The sequence below is a fragment of the Nannospalax galili genome, unplaced genomic scaffold (assembly GCF_000622305.1).
Source record: "Nannospalax galili isolate Female #2095 unplaced genomic scaffold, S.galili_v1.0 scaffold451, whole genome shotgun sequence".
Classification (NCBI taxonomy): domain Eukaryota; kingdom Metazoa; phylum Chordata; class Mammalia; order Rodentia; family Spalacidae; genus Nannospalax; species Nannospalax galili.
Genome location: NW_008331662.1, coordinates 3623911 through 3642344, shown reverse-complemented (window position 1 = coordinate 3642344; position 18434 = coordinate 3623911). Strand labels below are relative to the sequence as shown.

Sequence of the window (18434 nt, the reverse complement as noted above, 5' to 3'; positions counted from 1 at the left end):
GATTTCTGTATATAACTCAATTGTGAGGTTCTTGGGGTGAACTCTGCAGATGACCATGCTGTGTTACAGTGTCAAATGTTGGATGTGCCTTCCATGGTGACAACTGTGTGACGCACTGACCACTTCTTCCCCTTCCCTTACTCTGTTAAAAATAGAGATCTTAAGGCAAATGAGGTGGCTCAGTGTTTAAGGGCACTAGCTGCCAAGATTGAAAACCTGAGTTTGATCCCTGGAACACACACGGTGGGAGCAGAGAACTGATTCCTGCAAGTGGTCCTCTGACCTCCACACAAACACCATGGTGCATGCATGCCCACAAATGTGCACACACACAAACAAACATAAAAAATTTTAAATGGCCACCATTGAGTCTCGATAGCTTCAAGTGCAAAGTTCAATAGCCTCTTGTTTCACAGACACACACACACCCCATAGCTGTTCTCCAGAGAACTTGTTAAATGATTCCCAGTGGCCTAGGCCTGTATCATGAGAGATTTCTGGGTAGGAGATGTGAAGGAAAAGGCAAAGCAGGGTGAGGGAAGGGGTACCCAGTCAAGGTGGGGCTCTACTAAGCCAGTCACAGTAGCTCTGTGACCACATCGTTGGCTCGCAGGGATGCCTCTGGAGGTCTAGACCTCCACATGGAGCCATCCATCACAACCCATCCTGTGCAGAGGCAGTGGGCGGTGGGCTTGCTAACTCCCTTCAGTCTTTCTGTCCTGACACCTGTGCGCCATGACATTAATTTCCTTTTAAGAAGATCCTATCACGCTGGGCGTGGTGGCCCATGCCATGCCTTTAATCCCAGCACAGAGGCTAACCCGGAAGAGGCAGGCAGATCTCTGTGAGTTCAAGGCCAGCCTGGTCTACAAAGTGAGTTCTAGGACAGCTGGGGCTACAAAAAAAAAAAAAAAAAAAAAAAAAAAAAAAAAAAAAAGAAAAAGAAAAAAGATCAGATCTTCCTCACAGCAGTAATCACTGCTGCCAAATATTCTTCGACTAAGATTGGGGCCTACTGTCCATTTCCACAGCTCTGTGTTGGATTTTTGTCTGCTTGAGTTTACATGGATTTTGTGCATGTTGACACCATTGCTGTAAGTTCATATGAGAAGGGTTGGGTTGGACCATTGATTGATTTTCTCCTTAGCATTTTACATATTGTCATCTAGTATTATAAGAGCTAAACTTCAGGTAGAAGGCTTCCAGGTTGGTTCCCACTCCATTACTCCAAGTCCTGTATAGAAGTATGTCCTAAGACTCATGGAACATAGTGGTAGAGAGAAAACTAAAGCATCCCTCAATTCTCACCAGTGAAGCTTCCTTACAGAGTGTGATATACACAGAAGGCTACAACTGGCCAAGTTTTAAAGAATAGATGTGTATCCCTGGCTAGGACTCCTATATTAAACCTCACCCACCCACGCTCAGGGACCATTGTGGAGAAGGGGGTGGAGAGATTCTAAGAGCCAGGGCTGGTTCATGAACATAGGGAAGCAGAGGCTTTCAGGCCACTGAAAGTTTGCATATGTAAACTTGTGACATTGAGCATGGGACCTATGCCAACTCAATCAGACAAGAGTCCAGGGTGGAGTGAGGGAAATGGGTGGCAGGTGGCCCTAATCGGGGATCTATTGGAGACTGATCACTACTGAGTGAGGGGGAGTAGGTCTTACCAACAATCTCTCGATAGGCTGACTAGACACCAGTGGATGAATTTGCACCGAAGGACATCTGGGTACAAATGCTTGACTGGATAGGACTTAACACGTATGGCGGAATACATGAGGTCCAGTGGGGAGGGGCATGGATGGGGAGGGAGCCTACTTTGATTAAGAACTGTTGTATGAAATGTACAAAAGGTCAATACAAATTTTTAAAAATTTATTATTATTATTTATTTATTGTGTGTGCATAAGTAAATGTTCCAGTGCATATGTGTAGGTCAGAGTACAAACTGCAGGAGTCAGTGCTCTCCTTCCACCACAGAATTGAACTCAGGGTGTCAGGTTTGGTGGAATGTGCCTTTACCCTTGGAGTCCTCTTGCTCGCCTTTAAGCTAGATTTTTTATACAACTATCTCTAACGAGATCTAATAATCTTCCACTGCTGTATTTCATGGATGAGTCTTATTGCCTGTATAGTTTTCTCTCAAACTTCAGAATTAAACCTCAATGCAATTCTTTCAGGCTCTTGAGAAAAAAAATATAAAATTTCCTCAGACTTTACCTCTGATTAAAAAAGAATCAGTTTCCAGAACTTATGACCCTGTTTTAGTTCCTCTCCACCTTATAACTGTATTTGTAGGTGCAAAAAAGAAAACATAACTAGTTATCACATAGTTATATAATCATTATTTTGTTCAAGAAACTTTATTGGTCAACTAGTAAAATTCATGCCTTTTTCAGAGCCAAGTATATTTCATTTGAGTATTTGTATGAGTGTGCACGTGGTAGGTGTGTGCACCTGTGCACACGGGGTGCCTTTATTCAGTGAGAGTCTCTCACTGAACCTGAAGCTTGCTGTTTCACCTAGTCTGGCTGTGCAGAGATCTCCTGGCATCTGCCTGTCTCCACTCCCTATTGCTGAAGTCACAGGCAAGTGCTGCCATGTCAAGCTTTTTTTTTTTTTTTTTTTTTAACCTGGGTCCTGGGGATTTGAATTCCCTGAGCCATCTCACCAGCCCCAGGGTGTATTTTGTGTGACAGTGTGCTGGTTAATTTTTGCCACTATCAAATTGGCCTGTGGCCATGTCTGTGGGGATATTTTCTTGATGCAGAAAGGCCCAGTCCACTGTAGGGAGTGCCATCCTTAGGCAGGTGGGCCTGAGATGTGTAAGAAAGGTAGATAAGCAAGCAAGCAAGCCAGTGAGCAGCCTTCCTCCATGGTTTCTGATTCAAGTTCCTACCTTGAGTTCCTATCCTGGTCTCCCTTGATGATGGACTATAACCTCTAAGCCAAATACATCCTTTCTGCCCCAAGGTGGTTTTGGTGTTTCATCACAGCAACAGAAAACAAACTAGGATAGAAATTGGTATCAGAGAGTAGGATCTTTCTGATGGACCTGACCATATTGTTTTTGGGGAGGATTGTGGAAGGATTCTGGAGCTTTGGACTGGAAAAGCCATTGAATGCTCAGCTTAATGGGCTGTTCCATGGGAGCTTGGAAGCTAAGAATGCTGAAAGAAATGCAGATGATGGATGCCTGGCTTGTGAAGTTTCAAGGGGAAGTTCGAGAGACCCAAGAACTCTATCAGGGACATTCATGTGCTATATTTAATTAAGAACCAGTGGAAGTGAAGCCTTCTGTGCTTTATTGGGATAATGGGTGCTGGCTATTTGGGGCTGAAAAATCAGTTGTAATTAATAAGAGATCAGCTAAGGTAAAATCTTTTCTCAAGGTCAGCACACCGAAGCTGTGGTCCAGAGAGGGCTAACACTGCATCTCAAGCTGGCAACTGAATTTAGCAATGTGTAAGTCTCCCACATGGTACTGTCTCCGAAGGCATAAAGGGGTCATGGAGAACAGCTCAGACTTGGCACTGTGTGAGGTCTGGAGAGCTTATTGGTGAAGGTGCAGCCTCTGTGGCAGAGGAGATTCAGGATATTTGAGATGCCAGGATTGTGTGATGATCACCAAGGACAGTGGCAGGTATGGCATGGAGCTGGTCTGAGCCTAGGAGACAAGTTGTATGTGCTACAGATGCAGAGCTGGAGAAACAGAGCTGCTTGTCTTTTGGAGACGAGACTGTCATTCCCAGATGTTGGACGCTGAGTTACACTACTGGGCTGGTTTTAAGTTGCAAGGATCTTCTTTTTTTGAAATAACCAAGTATTTACTTATTTTTGATTCTACAGGAGCCTACAATGAAGAGACTTTGAACTTTTAAAGTGGACTTTTTTAAAGGCTGTGGGACTTTTAAATTTGTACTCTGTTTTATATTGCAGTATTAACATGAAATCTTGAGATAAATAAGTAAGGAAAGGTTATGGTTTAATAGTGATTTGTTTGCCAAATTGATAAGGGGTCAATTGTGCTGGTTAGTTTTTGCTAACTTGACACAAACTAGAGACACCTGAGTGAGAAAAGGTAGCCTCAGTTGAGGAATCTCCTCCATCAGATTGGCCTGTGGGGACAATTTCTTGATGGCTCACTGATGCAGGAGTTGTGATGCCTATTGTGGGAAGTACCATCCCTAGGCAGGTGGGCCTGAGCTGTATAAGAAAGGTAGCTGAATTGGCGTGATGGTGCATGCTTTTAATCTCAGTATTTGGGAGGCAGAGGCAGGTGGATCTCTGTGAGTTTGAGGCTAGCCTGGTCTACATAGCAAGTTCCAGGCCAGCTGGGGCTATAGAGAGACCATGTCTCAAAAATACCAAAAAAAAAAAAAAAAAAAAGCCGGGCATGGTGGCGCATGCCTGTAGTCTCAGCACTTGGGAGGCAGAGGCAGGCGGATCTCTCTGAGTTCAAGGCCAGCGGACAGCCTGGGCTACAGGGAGACCCTGTCTCAAAAAAAAAAAAAAAAAAAGAAAAGAAAAGAAAAGAAAGGTAGCTGAATAAGCTGGAGCAAGTTAGTCAATAAGCAGAATTCCTCCATGGTTTCTGTTTTAAGCTCCTGCCTTGGGTTCCTGCCCTGGCTTCCCTCAATGACGAACTGTGATTGGGTTGTATAAGCCAAATACACTTTTTCCTCCCCAAGTTGGTTTTGGCTAGTGTTTTAACTCACCAACTGAAAGCAAACTAGATAGAACACAGAGTAAAATGAACTTTTCATATTTCATTGAAGCATTTGTGGTTTTTTTCTTTTCACTTTGATTAACCATCTCCCTTATTCCTATAGTCTTTCCTTAAAGCTTATTGAGTTTCTTATAGACTTGGGCTTACAAGCTCACCTTGGTTTTCATTAGTGGATTAAGTAAACTAATAGTAATAGGAATAGGGTTTAAAACTGTGATCTCATTTCTTTCTGATGAGAGTTTGGCCAGCTGTATTAACTTCAAATTTTTTCTAGTTGTCTTTCCTTCTTATGTTTTGGTTATTTTGTAATTGTTTTGCCAATCCAGTATGTTCAAAATATGTTCAAGGAACCAACCACAGGTTTTAGTCCTTCCTTGAAAAAATGCATAGACTTAAGACCAATGCCTGCTATCTCAAATTAAAAGCAATTTTACTTATTTTGAGTGAGACAATTGTGTTGGCTTGGCGTAAACTATTTAGTGATTACTATGTTTTCTACTTAATATATATAGCAAGATGTAGGGCTCTATCTTGGGACAGCAGATTGACCTGTCTAAAGAGGGTCAAGTTACTGTAAATCCTATGACTTAATTTTCAGCCTTGAATTAACCATTCAGAAAAAACACATTCATGGTAATCAAATTCACAAAGAACTGACATTAAACCCAAAATGTGTCAATCTATAAATAGGTGTTTTATAAATAAACATTAATACTGGTTCATTACTGCACTCTCATTTCACTAACGAAAATGTGTTTCTACACACAATGCAAATTACATGGTAACTGTGGAATCAGATCCAGGCCAGCCAGGGCTACACAGTGAGACTGTTTCAAATAACAGCAGCAACAACAAAAGGACACTGAAGGCATGGTAGCACATGCCTTTACTTTCAGCACTTTGTGAGTTCAGGGCCAGCCTAGTCTATATAGTGAGTATCAGGCCAGCCAGGACTACACTGTGAGACCCTCTGAAAAATAAATAACACTGAAGAGTGGGAACAAGGTATAAAAATGGAAATAGGAAGCTTATTTAACTTCAAGAATCTGGGCATGAAAATATATGACAAGATGGTAGCTAGACTAAGGACAAGCGTTTTTCTTTTAATTTGGAGAAATTTAAATGTGTAAAATCCATTCTGGCTGCTATAATAAATTGGGAAGCTTATAAGCAAAAGAAATGTACTTCACAGTTCTGAAGGTTGGGAAGTCTAAGACTGAAGCACTGGCAGATTGGTGTCTGGTGCAGGTATATTTTCTCATTTACAGATAGTACTTCTTGCTGTGTCCTCACATAGACTAAGGCTTCCCTTAGTCCTCTGGTAAGCCTTAGAGTAGACAAAGGGGGATTAAAAACATAGGTTAGGGGCTAGATAGATGGCTCCACGGTTAAGAGCACTGGCTGCTCTTGCAGAGAACTTGGGTCCAGTTCCCAGCATCCACATGGTGGCTAACAATCATCCATAACTCCAGTTCCAGGGGATCCAATGCCCTCTTCAGGCTTCCACAGGTACTGCATGACATGGGTGTACTTACATACATGCAGGCAAAACACTGATACACAAAATAAAAATATTTAAATAAAAAAAACCCAAATAACAAACAAACAAAACAACCCAACAACACAAGTTACCTGGAAGTAAACCTAGCTTTCATTGTGGTGACAAATAAGTAAATAAACTCAGATTAAGTTCACAAATACGAGACACGGAATCATGGGGGAGTCTCTTTAGTTGTCCTCTCTTTGAAGCAGGAGGCTTAGTTATCTGCAAAATATGTGTGCATCTATGAGAGGGGTCAAAACAGACAGATCTAACAGTGCTGGAAGATATATAGACCAAAAGGGCTTTTAGGCAACAGTGAATAGTGTGTATGCTAAGATACGGTGAAGCTACTTTACAAAGAGATTCTCAAGATTCAGTGGCTTTAAGAAGGCAAAATTTTATTTCTCACTCATGTAGTAGTCTGTGCTGGATAGTTTTAATGTCAACTTGACACACCTGAGTTGAGGGAGCCTCAAGTGGGGAATTGTCTCCATTGGACTGGCCTGTGGCCATGTCTGTGGGGCTTTTTCTTGATTGTTGAGTGATGTGGGAGGGCCCAGCCCACTGTGGGTGGTGCCACCCCTGGGCAGGTGGGCCTGTGTTGCATAAGAAAGCAGGCTGAGCAGGGGCCAAGGGAGCAAGCCAGTAAGCAGCATTCCTCCATGGCCTATGATCCAGGTCCTACCTCCAGGTTCCTGCCCTGAGTTCCTACCTTGGGCTCCCTGATGAACTGCGACCTGGTAGATGTAAACCGAATAAACCCTTTCCTCCCCAAGTTGGTATTGGTCAGAGTGTTTTGTCACAGCAATGAAGAACAAACTAGAACATAGTCCAAGAATCACTTGGGCACTCGGGTTTCCTTTTGTTTTCCACCTATGGTGTTTTTTTGCATCTTCAAGGTTGACGTTTGGTGCAGGCAGTTACAGCTTGAGGGAAAGGGAAAGTCCTTGGAGAACACACATAGCATTTTGATGCCCTGGTCTGAAGTGGTATATAACATTTCTGCTCTTGTTCTGAAATCAAGAAATTATTGGAGGGGCAGAGAAATGTAGAATCTGGCCATAGGCTGACTAAAACTCTTATTATGAAAGCAGAGAATTGACTTTAGTAAAGAATTAGCAGTCTCGACAGTGCAGTTGTAATACTTTTATTTATCTATTTTAGTTTTCTGACACAATCTCACTATGTAGCCTGGGTGGGTATAGAATACTTCTGTGACCCTAAGAAGTTTACTCCAGCTTCTATTAATTCCCCACTTCCCAAAAGCAACCATTGTTCTCATTTCTATTATCATAAATGTTTTGTCTATTCTTGATAGTCCTATCAATGGAATAATGTATGATTTAATTTGTATAGTTTTTCTTTCATGTTATTTTGAGATTTATCTATGCTATCATGAATAACAATAGTTTATTCTTTTTACAGTAGTTAATTACTTAAATATATTGAGTTGCTTATTTATTCTTTTACTGATGACATCTGAGTTTGTTTCCAATTTTGGCTACAGATGAAAAAGATACTATGAACATTGACATACAAGTTTTTCTGGAGGATGTACATTTTCACTTTTCTGGTTAAACCAAGGAATATTGTTGGATCACACTGCAGAAGCACATACAGTATTAAAAACAGCTGCCAGGTGTGGTGGCACGTGCCTTTAATCCCAGCACTCAGGGGGCAGCAAGAAGCAAACACCTACCCACCAAACCCCACTATCTTTACCCTCAATCTAGCCAGAACCTAGAACCCTAATTTTAAAAAAAAAAAAAAAAAAAAAAAAAAAAAAAAAAAAAAAGGCAGCTGCCAATTTCCAAGTGCCAGATATTTCAGATCATTTGATGGTCAGTCTTTTTAGTATCACCTCTTACTGTATTTATCACAGTGTGCTTTTAATTTTAAAAATTTCATTTCCCTAGTGACCAAAGACATTGAATACTTTTAATAGTGCACATGATTTCACACATATTCTTCTGCAAAGTACCTGTTTAAGGGTTTTTGCCTATTTTTTAAAAACATTTCTATTGAATTTTTGTGTCTCTCACACAGAACATCTTGATCCACTTTACACCCCCTTCCAGTCCATAGCACCCCACTGGATTTCATATAGTCTGTCATTTGTATTAAGGCCTATCATGTCAAGTTAGTGTGATTTCATACAGTCTGTCATTTGTATTAAGGCCTATCATGTCAAGTTAGTGTCCCCAGACATCCCTCAGTGCCCCAGTGCAAGTTTATCTGAGGTTGAGTTAGCCTGTCTAGAGTTCCTCCCTTTAAGAAGATCATATCACGCCGGGCGAGGTGGCCCATGCCTTTAATCCCAGCACAGAGGCTAACCCAGCAGAGGTAGGCAGATCTCTGTGAGTTCAAGGCCAGCCTGGTCTACAAAGTGAGTTCTAGGACAGCTGGGGCTACAGGGAGATCCCGTCTCAAAAAGACAAAAAAAAAAAAAAAAAAAAAAAAAAAAAAAAAAAAGATCAGATCTTCCTCACCCAGCAGTAATCGCTGCTGCCAAATATTATTCTACTAAGATTGGGGCCTACTGTCCATTTCCACAGTTCTGTGTTGGATTTTTGTCTGCTTGAGTTTACATGGATTTTGTGTACGTTGACACCATTGCTGTAAGTTCATATGAGAAGGGTTCCAGGAGCCTGTAGGACTCTATTTCCATATGATGATACGCCTCCTCCTTGGATCTTATAATCTTTCTGCCTCCTCTTCCACAATGGTCCCTGAGCCCTGGGTAGGTAGATTTTTAATATAGGCGTTCTGTCCAAGGACCCACACTCTGTAGACTCTTATTTTCTATGGTTTTGGCCATTTGTGACCTTTGTGTTCCTGGCCCTCTTTGCATGAGGGAGCTTCACTGATGAGAATTGAAAGATGCATGAGTGTTCTCTTTATCTCTTGTTAGTCTATGTTGTGTGAGCCTTAGGTATAGAGGCTGCATTGCAGATGTGCCACTTAAGCTTGGGAAATTCACAGACAATCTGTGTATGACTAATTGTGGAACTCTGAAATAATCTGTTGAAAATGAAGCTTTTTGATGGGTGGTGACTGGGATACTCATCTGTAAATTTAAGGATCCATATTTTGCACATAGCAAGAAATTATATTTGTCTAGAGATGTGACAGCCTTGGGGTTTTCTCTAGGATCACACCCTCTCCAGGTATGTGTATTTGGCTAGGTTTACAGTACCACACATGAGTTTCCTCCCACTGAGTGGGCTTTAAGTCTAATTAGGTAGCTGTTGATTACCCCCAAGGTAAGTGCCACTAACTGCACCAATGTTATTTGCTGCACTGGTCACTGATGTGGTTATTAGGCCTTGAAGCTGGAGTTGTACCATCAATTGCCATTCTCCCTTAGCACCTTGCATAGTGCTCTTCAAAGCTATGAGAGCTAGCCTTCAGGGGAGGAGGATTCCAGGTCAGTTCCAGTTCCATTGCTCCAAATCCTGTGTTCAAAGTATGTCCTGTCTTCAGGAATACAGTCTGACCATCAAGTTCTGGGAGGCAATCCAGAGCTGTGGCAACAGCCTGTGTAATTTTGGGAGTCTCTTGGACTACCCTGGCCAACAACCCAAAGGAAGGTTTCTCCTGTCTGGAACTGTTTCTTGTTATTCTTTGTGCTTTCTGTGTTTTGAAATAATTCCCAAAGTTCAGTGGATGTTAAGTGTTTGGCTCACACCATTTCCTCTGGGGTCTTTTGTGCTTTCATATAAATTTTTAAGGATGGTTTTCTGTGAAGCATGTCATGGGGATTTTGATTGGGACTGCACTGAATCTGTATATTGCTTTTGGTCAGATAGTCATTTTCATAATATTAATTCTTCCAATCCATGAGTAGGGGAGGGAGGTCCTTCCATCAGATTGAGGATGTTCTCCATATCCTTAATTTTTTATTTTTATTTTTAAAAATGGATGTTGAATTTTATCACCCATTTTCTGTATCCACTAAGTTGACTGCATATTTTTGTTTTCTTATTTTGTGAATGATGTTATTTTTACATATTTAATCTAACTTTGAATTACTGGGTAAGACTAATTTAGTATTTATGTTACATTTTTAAAACTTCTGTATTTTGCTTGATAATATTTTTTGTTGACATTTTTTCTATAAAAAGTCAAATAGCTGGGCATGGTGGCATATGCCTTTAATCCCAGAACTTGGGAGGAAGAGGCAGGCATATCCTTGTGAGTTCAAGGCCAGCCTGGTCTACACAGTGAGTTCAGGTCAGCTGGGACTACAGGGAGACCCTGTCTCAAAAAGACACACACACAAAAAAGCCAAATAATAAATATTTTAGGTTTCATTAATAGCCATATTGTTTTTGCTAAAACGATTTTATTCTTCAGCTATCTAGTATAAAACCAGCCACAGACTGTGGGAGACAGTCTTGAGCCTAGGGTGAAAGTCTTATTGACAGCCATACAGCAGGCCCGAGGCAACAGCCTGACAGCTGGAGCCACAAGGAATGCCTTGTGACATTTGCTCCCATTGGCAGATGATGAGACTGATGCCTAGAGCTTGCCACTCCCTAATCACCACCCTTGGAATCCAAAATTGCAACACTTAGATATTGCAACAGTCAGGGTCACATGGTTTCCAGGAATCCAGGCTCTGTAATCTAAAACCCAGTATGCTAATGAGGCATCCTACCCGCTATTCTGTGATTGGACGCTAAACCTGTTATTCTAATAAGGTATCCTATTTGCTGTGCTGTGATTGGACCACTACCCCTATATAAGCTTGTGCCTTCCTGCAATAAACCAGACCTGTGTCACTGAACCTGGTCTCCTGTGCCTGAATGGGGCTCCACTGACACAGTCTCTTCACCAGCCCTGGGGTCCGGCACCGGGCAGAAGTGGCAATGACAGGAGGCAGCATAGGGCAACCAGAAGAGCTGCCTCAGCACCAGGCAAGCAGAAGAGTGGCCTCAGCCCAGGGCGAGTGGAGGAGAAGCCTCAGTGCCCGTGAGAACGAAGGGGCGGTGCCCATGAGAACAGAGGAGCAGCCGCCACTGGCGGTGACCACAACAGACAATATATTAATTAATATAAACACATTTTATTTTCAGATTAGATAGGCCCAATTTGGTCCCCGGGATTTAGTATGATGCCCTGTGTCTATGTTCATACAGTCTGTCTTCTTTTCATATAATGTCCTTTATTTCACATGATGCTTATGTTACAAAATGAGTAGATGGATTTTTCTTCCTTTATTTTCTGAAAAAGTTTCTTTAAAATTGATATTATTTCTTCCTTTGGTGTCTACTAGCCTTTATCAGTAAAACATATAGGAATACTTTAAAAATTTTGTGTACAAGTATTTTGCCTGTATGTATGTGTGCCACATTCATGCAGGGCCTGCAGTGGCCAGAAAAGAGCATCAGATACCCTAGAATTGGAATTATGGACAGTGGTTAGTCACCATGTCTGTGCTGGGAACTGCCTGTAACCCAGGGGTACCTCTGAGGGGCACCTGCACTCACCTGTACATACCCACACCCAGATATACACATATACACATAGTTAAAAATAAAGTCTTAAAAAATTAAAATAAAATATTTTACTTTTTAGATCTAGAAGTTCTGAATTAGTATTATTCAGATAGTATTATCAACATACTATAATGGATTCAGTGTTTAATTTCTAGTGCTAACCATATATTAATAGAGTCACTAAACTAAAAACCATCTCTTAATACTTGCAACAAATCACTTTCTTTAGAACATCTAATTCTACCATGTTAAATAATTCTACTTATAAAACAAAAATAATAATTATCTATTTCATCAGGTTAGTATGAGGATTAAATGGATTATAAAATATAAACTGCCTACAACAGTCCCTGATAAATAGTAAATGCCCAATAAGTCAGCCATTATTGGTATGATTATGAACTTATCACAGAATGATTTACCAACTCATATTACTAATTTTTAAAATTAAATTTTACAAAAATAGCAGATAATATGGTATTATGACTAAAAATGTAAAAACTCAATGTACTTTTTAGGTATATAACCATGACCTGTTTATAAAAAACAAAGACGAGGATACTAGCAATTTTCACCAAAAATAATGAAAAACTTGAGTTAATTTTCACTAAAAATATATTTTAGAAGTTCCTTTAAAAATATTAAAATATAAAATTTATTAAAAAACAATAAAGTAACAGCTTCTATTAAATATGCACTACATATAATAAACACAGCACAGTACCAACAATTCCATTTTTCATGACATCGACATCTTCTCTTAATTACAAATTTTCTCCCTACAATGAAAAATAACAGATAAGGAATATTAAAACCTTATGTTGATTGAGCATTAAAATCTACCATAACAATCATGCACATAAAGGAAAAGTGGGAAATATTAATCAACTGAAAAATAAGAGTCAGAAAAAGTCATTAATTGATCACATGCATATAAAAAGCAAGTAATTCTGGTTTGGAGGATAAATAGGAACACAAAGCTAAACCAGATTTTAAACTCAAAGTAGGGTACCATCAAAATAAGCTGCAGGGGCTGAAGAGATGGCTCAGTGGTTAAGAAAAAAAAAGCTCCTGCTGCTTTTCCAGAGGACCTGAGTTCTGTTCCTAGCACTCACATCAGGTGGCTCACTTTCATCTCCAGCTCTTCTAGACTCTTTCTAGAAAGTGTCTAGACACTTTCATCTCCACTTTCTTCTAGACTCAGAGGACACATGCACTAACAAGTGTACAGACACACGCTTAAAAATAAATATTAAAAAATAGGATGTTGCTGGACGTGGTGAGACATGCTTTAATCCCAGCACTTGGGAGGCAGAGATAGGCGGATCTCTGTGAGTTCAAGGCCAGCCTGGTCTACACAGTGAGTTCCAGGACAGCTGGGGCTACAGGGAGACCCTGTCTCAAAAAAAGGATGAAGACATCAGTGACACATGGTTTGACTAACACACACACACACACACACACACACACACACACACAGGTAAACTGATTACATGAAAAAGAAAAAACAAAAAAAGGCAAAAAAAGAAAAAGGCAAAAGAAACGTTTTCACATAAAAGCATCACAGTATACAGAAGAAGGAAATTAGAAGACGTAGGAGATTTTAAAGAGGGAGGGTTACACAAGGAGTTATGGAGATAAAGGAGAAGAAGGAACTCAAGATACGTGGGACCACAGCAGAAGAAATTATCAAGGGAGAAATGGGAAAATGGCAACATTTTAAGTGGGGAGGTCGTGGAGGGAGGATAAGACAGGGAGAGAGGAGAGATAAATAATGCCTACTTAGTATAAAAAACATAGGAAATAATATTAACACAAAAACCTATTGAAAAATTCCACATAAAAAAAACTCTACATGAGTCTGTGAGTACAGCTGAAGACTATATAACAAGAAACCATGCCAGACAGGAGAAACCTTCCTTCGAGTTGTTGGTCAGGGTAGTTCAAGAGATTCCCAAAATTACACAGGCTATTGCCATAGCCCTTGATTGCTTCCCAGAACTTGAAGGTAAGACCCTATTGCTGAAGAGAGGACATACTTTGGACACAGGATTTGGAGCAATGGAGCTGGAACTGAATAGAGTTTTTTGTTAGCTTAAAGTTACAAGTATTAACTGTAGTTACTGCATTGAAAACTCAGTAGGATATCATTCACAATAAACAAAATTACATGAGTATAGAATTTCACTTTGGATTTTTAGAATCTGGTCCTAAGTTTAAGAACTCACTATAGTATTCTGAATATTTTAATTTGGAACTGAACGTCTATGACAATTGAACAGGTGAAATGACTTAAAGTAAATCAGGTGCATCTATATATTTCAATGATTATCAGGATAAGAAATAATTCTATTAGTTGTATGGTAACTTTCAAGTCCTACTCTCATAATCCTTAATTGACTGAGTATTTGGAAGGCCAAAAATAAATATGATTACTTATTAATGCTTACAATATAGCAAAGTGGTTAAGAGGAGAGACATATTCTTAACGGCTATACTGAGAACAGTAATATCACTATAATAGAAGAAATACTAATTACTATTATCTACTACTACTAAGATAATAGTACTTATCAGAGTTTTTGCAGGGATTAATTTTCTATAAAGCACTTAGAATAGTGCCTGGCATACAGTAAATGCTATGTATTGTTATGATCACAAGCTCTCATTTTTTTTTTGTTTTGTTTTTTGTCAAACTTATCTTGTATAAATCAGGCTCTAAGCCGAGTGTGGCAGCACATGCCTTTAATTCCAGCACTCACAGGGTAGAAGCAGGCAGATCTCTTTGAGATCCATGCCAGCTTGGTCTAAGTAATGAGTTCCAGGCCAGCTGGGGCTAAAGGGAGACCCTGTCAATAAATAAATAAATAAATAAATAAATAAATAAATAAATAAATAAATAAAGGTTCTAGCTTGCCAAAATAGACTCATATATATCTATGATGTTATTGGAATAGAGCAGAGGTTCTTATAAGGAGCAGGACTGTCCCTCAGAACACTGTCAAAACCTGTAAAGGTACTTTTTGGTTGTTCCTACAATGAGGAGAAAGATATCCTGCTTCTGGGATACAATAAGGATAATGCTGCCAGTGATCTGTATTTTACAGGATCCTTCCACATGAAAAAACCACCTGGCTAGCAAGTCTACTAAAATTTCCTCAGTGTGTTTATACTTTCCCATTCTCTGAGTTACCTACTTCACATAGCTTTCCTGCTCTTAACCTCTAATGCCTTACCCTGACTTAGCTAATAACTTTGGTTATTATTTCAGTAAGAAAAAGACAATCAATGAAAAAATTACTCTCCCATCGCGGACCTTCTGCCCCACTTGTCTCTGTACCTACACACTCTGCCTTCCTTCTCACTGTAGTAAATGATCTGCCCCCCGTGCCTTTTACACAACATCAACTCCTCTACTTCTCTATAATCGCATCTCCAACCTGCCTGAAGGATGAGACTCCTCTACTCTGGGCTGAATTTTCAGTTGCCCTGCCTACTGGATTATTTCTGCCAACTTGCAAAATACTGTTTTATATCTTAACCACACCAAACAAACAATAAAAAAGACCATTCTTAGCTCCCTCATGTAACACAGGGCAATGAAAAGGCCACTGTGGTGGTTTGAATGAAAATGTCCCCCATAGGCTCCAAGTATTTGGACATTTTGTCCCCAGATGGTGGCGCTGTTTTGGGAGGTTTTAGAAGTGGCTATCCTGGAGGAAGCACGTCACTGGGGTGGGCTTAGAGAGTTCTTAAGCCTTACAGGATCTCCAGTTTCTCTCTTGCTTCCTGTGCTGTGTGATGATGTGAGAGCTTAGCTTCTCCTGCTCCTGCTCCAGCCACCTCCAGCCACCATGCCTCCCTGCCATGATGGACTGTAATTCCCCTGGAACCATAAGCTCAAATAAACTCTTCCTTCTATAAATTGCTTGGGTCAGTGCTTCTATCACAGCAACAGAAAAGTGACTAATACAGTGACAAATGGCCAAAGTGTAGAGAATGAGTATACAGAGTGTGGATCCTTGACAGGACTCCTATATTAAACTCCACCCATCCAGGGCTCAGGGATCATTGAAGAAGAGGGGGCAGAAACATTTTAAGAGCTAGGGAGGAGGTGCATGACCATATGGAAATAGAGTCCTACAGGCTCCTAGGACCTTGCTCATATGAACCTATAGCAATGGTGTCAGCATGCACAAGACCCATGCCAACTCAAGCAGACAAAAACCCTGCATAGAACTGGGAAAATGGACAGCATGCCCCAACCTTAGCCAAAGAAACTATTGGCAGCTGATTACTGCTGGGTGAGGGAGAGTTGCTCTTTTTTAAGGGAGAGCAATGGAGATAGGCTGACTAGATTCCAGTGGATGAACTTGTACTGAGGGATGTCTGGGTACCAAACCTGACTCGATAGACCTTAACATATATGACAGAATTCATGAAATATGGTGGAGGGGGCTATGGGAGGTGCGGACTGGGGAGGAGGTATAAAGATGATTAAGATCTTTTGTATGTAATGCACAAAAATTCAATAAAAACATACATAAAAAACCATCCTTGATATTACAACCTTATTTGTCTTCTTTACTCTTTATCAGATGAGTTGTCTTCATGTCTGAAATCTTCAATTTCATGTTTTGTTTTGAGACAGGGTTTCATGTAGCTCAGACTGGTCTGGAACTCACAAAGTAGCATAGGACAGCCTTGAACTTCTGACCCTTCTGCCTCCTCCCAAACGCTCGCTGAGAATCCAGTGAGAGCCACCATGCAGTACTCCAGATAGAACCCAGGACTTCAGGCATGCTAGGCACGCACTCTAACAACTGAACTATATCTCCAGTCCTAGAATCTTCAATTTCTTTAATGTTAAAAGTAAAATGCTACAGTAATTTTTTTTTCGATATCCTGACTTTTGTTTGTTTGTTTGAGACAGGGTCTTACTATATAGCCCTGCCTGACCTAGAACCTGATACACAGATCAGGCTGGCTTCAGAGTCACAAAGTCTGCATGCCTCTGCCTCTTGAGTCCTGGGATTAAAGGCATGCACCATCACAACCTGCCTAGTCCCTTGATTTAAACCAGCATTATAGCTATAGGCTGATGATACTTCAATTTTTTGTGTGTATGTGGGATGTGGGAAGGTATAAGCATACCATAGCATGCATGTAGAAGCCAGAGAACAACGTAGGGGAGCTGGTACTTTCCTTCTACCATATAGGTACTGGGGATCAAACTCAGGTCTTCAGGCTTAACGGCAAGCACCTTTATCTGCTAAGTCATCCCACAGCCCCCAATACCAATTATTTTTTATTTTATATTTATTTATTTTTATTATGGGTATGAGCGTCTTGCCTGCAATGTATCCAAGTGTACCACATGGGTACAATGCTGGCAGATGTCAGAAGAGGGCATCAGATGTCCTGGAACTGGAGTCACAGTTGTTAGCTGCCATGTGGGTGCTGGGTATGAAACCTGGGTCCTCTGTAAGAGCAGCCAGTGCTCTCAAACTTTGTCATCTCTCTAGTCCCTTGATATCCAAATTTTAAATCTTCTTGCCTCTGCCTCCCAAGTGCTGGGATTACAGGTATGCAACACCATGCCTTATGCAAATTACTACCTCTGATAATGTGTGACATACATACCTGAGTTAAACCAGTAGTTGTATGCATAGAAGACTTTTTTAACAGTCTCCCTTCTTTGTTTATGTATCTTAGCATTCCACTAAGAGTGTTAAAGTCATTACTTTCAGGACTATCATTTTTGAGGTTATATGTGAGAGGTTTAAATGAGTCTGTCTGGGTGAAAGTCAAAGGCTGTTCTAATTGCATTTTCTTTAAGTCCTGCAGCAATTCTTCAGAGAGATCCTCATTACCACGACTTTTGAAACTAAGGTCACTGGCACTAATAGAGTGACGTAGTTTTCTGCACTTGATAAAAGACATCTGAGAATGTTTGGTAAACTTTGAATCTTGAGTATCAGGCATAATTTCTGTTAGAGGTGTAAAGGAGGTTGGTAGAAAGTTGTTATCTTCTGTGTTTTCATGTCCAGAAATTTTGGCTTGCAATCTGGTTAATTCTGATTCCTGTAGAAAAATTGTTACACAGTACATGCTCAATATATTTTTTTAAAATCAACTACTTATAAAATCATAGACTCTTGGGGCTAGAGAGATGGGTCAGCAGTTAAGAGCACTGGTTGCTCTTGCAGAGAACCCAGGTTCAGTTCCCAGCACCCACATGTGGCTAACAACCATCCCGAACTGCATGCAGTTCCGGGGGATCTGACACCCTCTTCTGATCTCTGTGGGCATTGCACAACGTGGGTACACCTGCCTACATGCATGCAATACAGTCATATAAATAAATAAAAATAATAAATAAAACATTTTTGAAAATCATAGACTCTTAGAAGTCACCTTTGTCTCAGGATGGGAATTTTTTTTTTCATTTTGTTACAAAATCATGTATCGTTTTACCACTCTGTTCTTTTTTTTTTTTTTTTTTTAAAAAAAAGGGCTTCACACTGATACTTTACATAATAGTTTTACACATTTATTTTATTAATTTCAAACTCCACACAAACTGGCATAATCAATTCAGGAAAATAAGTAGACTGAGCTATTTTTAAAATGTCTACATTTAAATCAAGTTTTT

General features: G+C 40.2%; 1 protein-coding gene across 2 annotated transcripts in view; it reads right to left on the bottom strand.

Moving 5' to 3' along the window:
- Positions 1–12382: 12382 nt before the first annotated feature.
- Positions 12383–18434, bottom strand: part of Ccdc18 (coiled-coil domain containing 18) — a 101173-nt gene continuing 95121 nt past the window's right edge. Inside the window, exons 29-30 of one of the 2 annotated variants that reach the window (XM_008826850.3) lie at positions 17423–17863; positions 12383–12558 (exon numbers count right to left, since the gene is read on the bottom strand). In XM_008826850.3, the coding sequence (XP_008825072.1) occupies positions 12544–12558; positions 17423–17863 (456 nt within the window). In that variant the 3' untranslated portion in view covers positions 12383–12543. The remainder of the gene's footprint in view (positions 12559–17422; positions 17864–18434) is intronic. The other variant, XM_029560501.1, reaches the window with a different exon arrangement.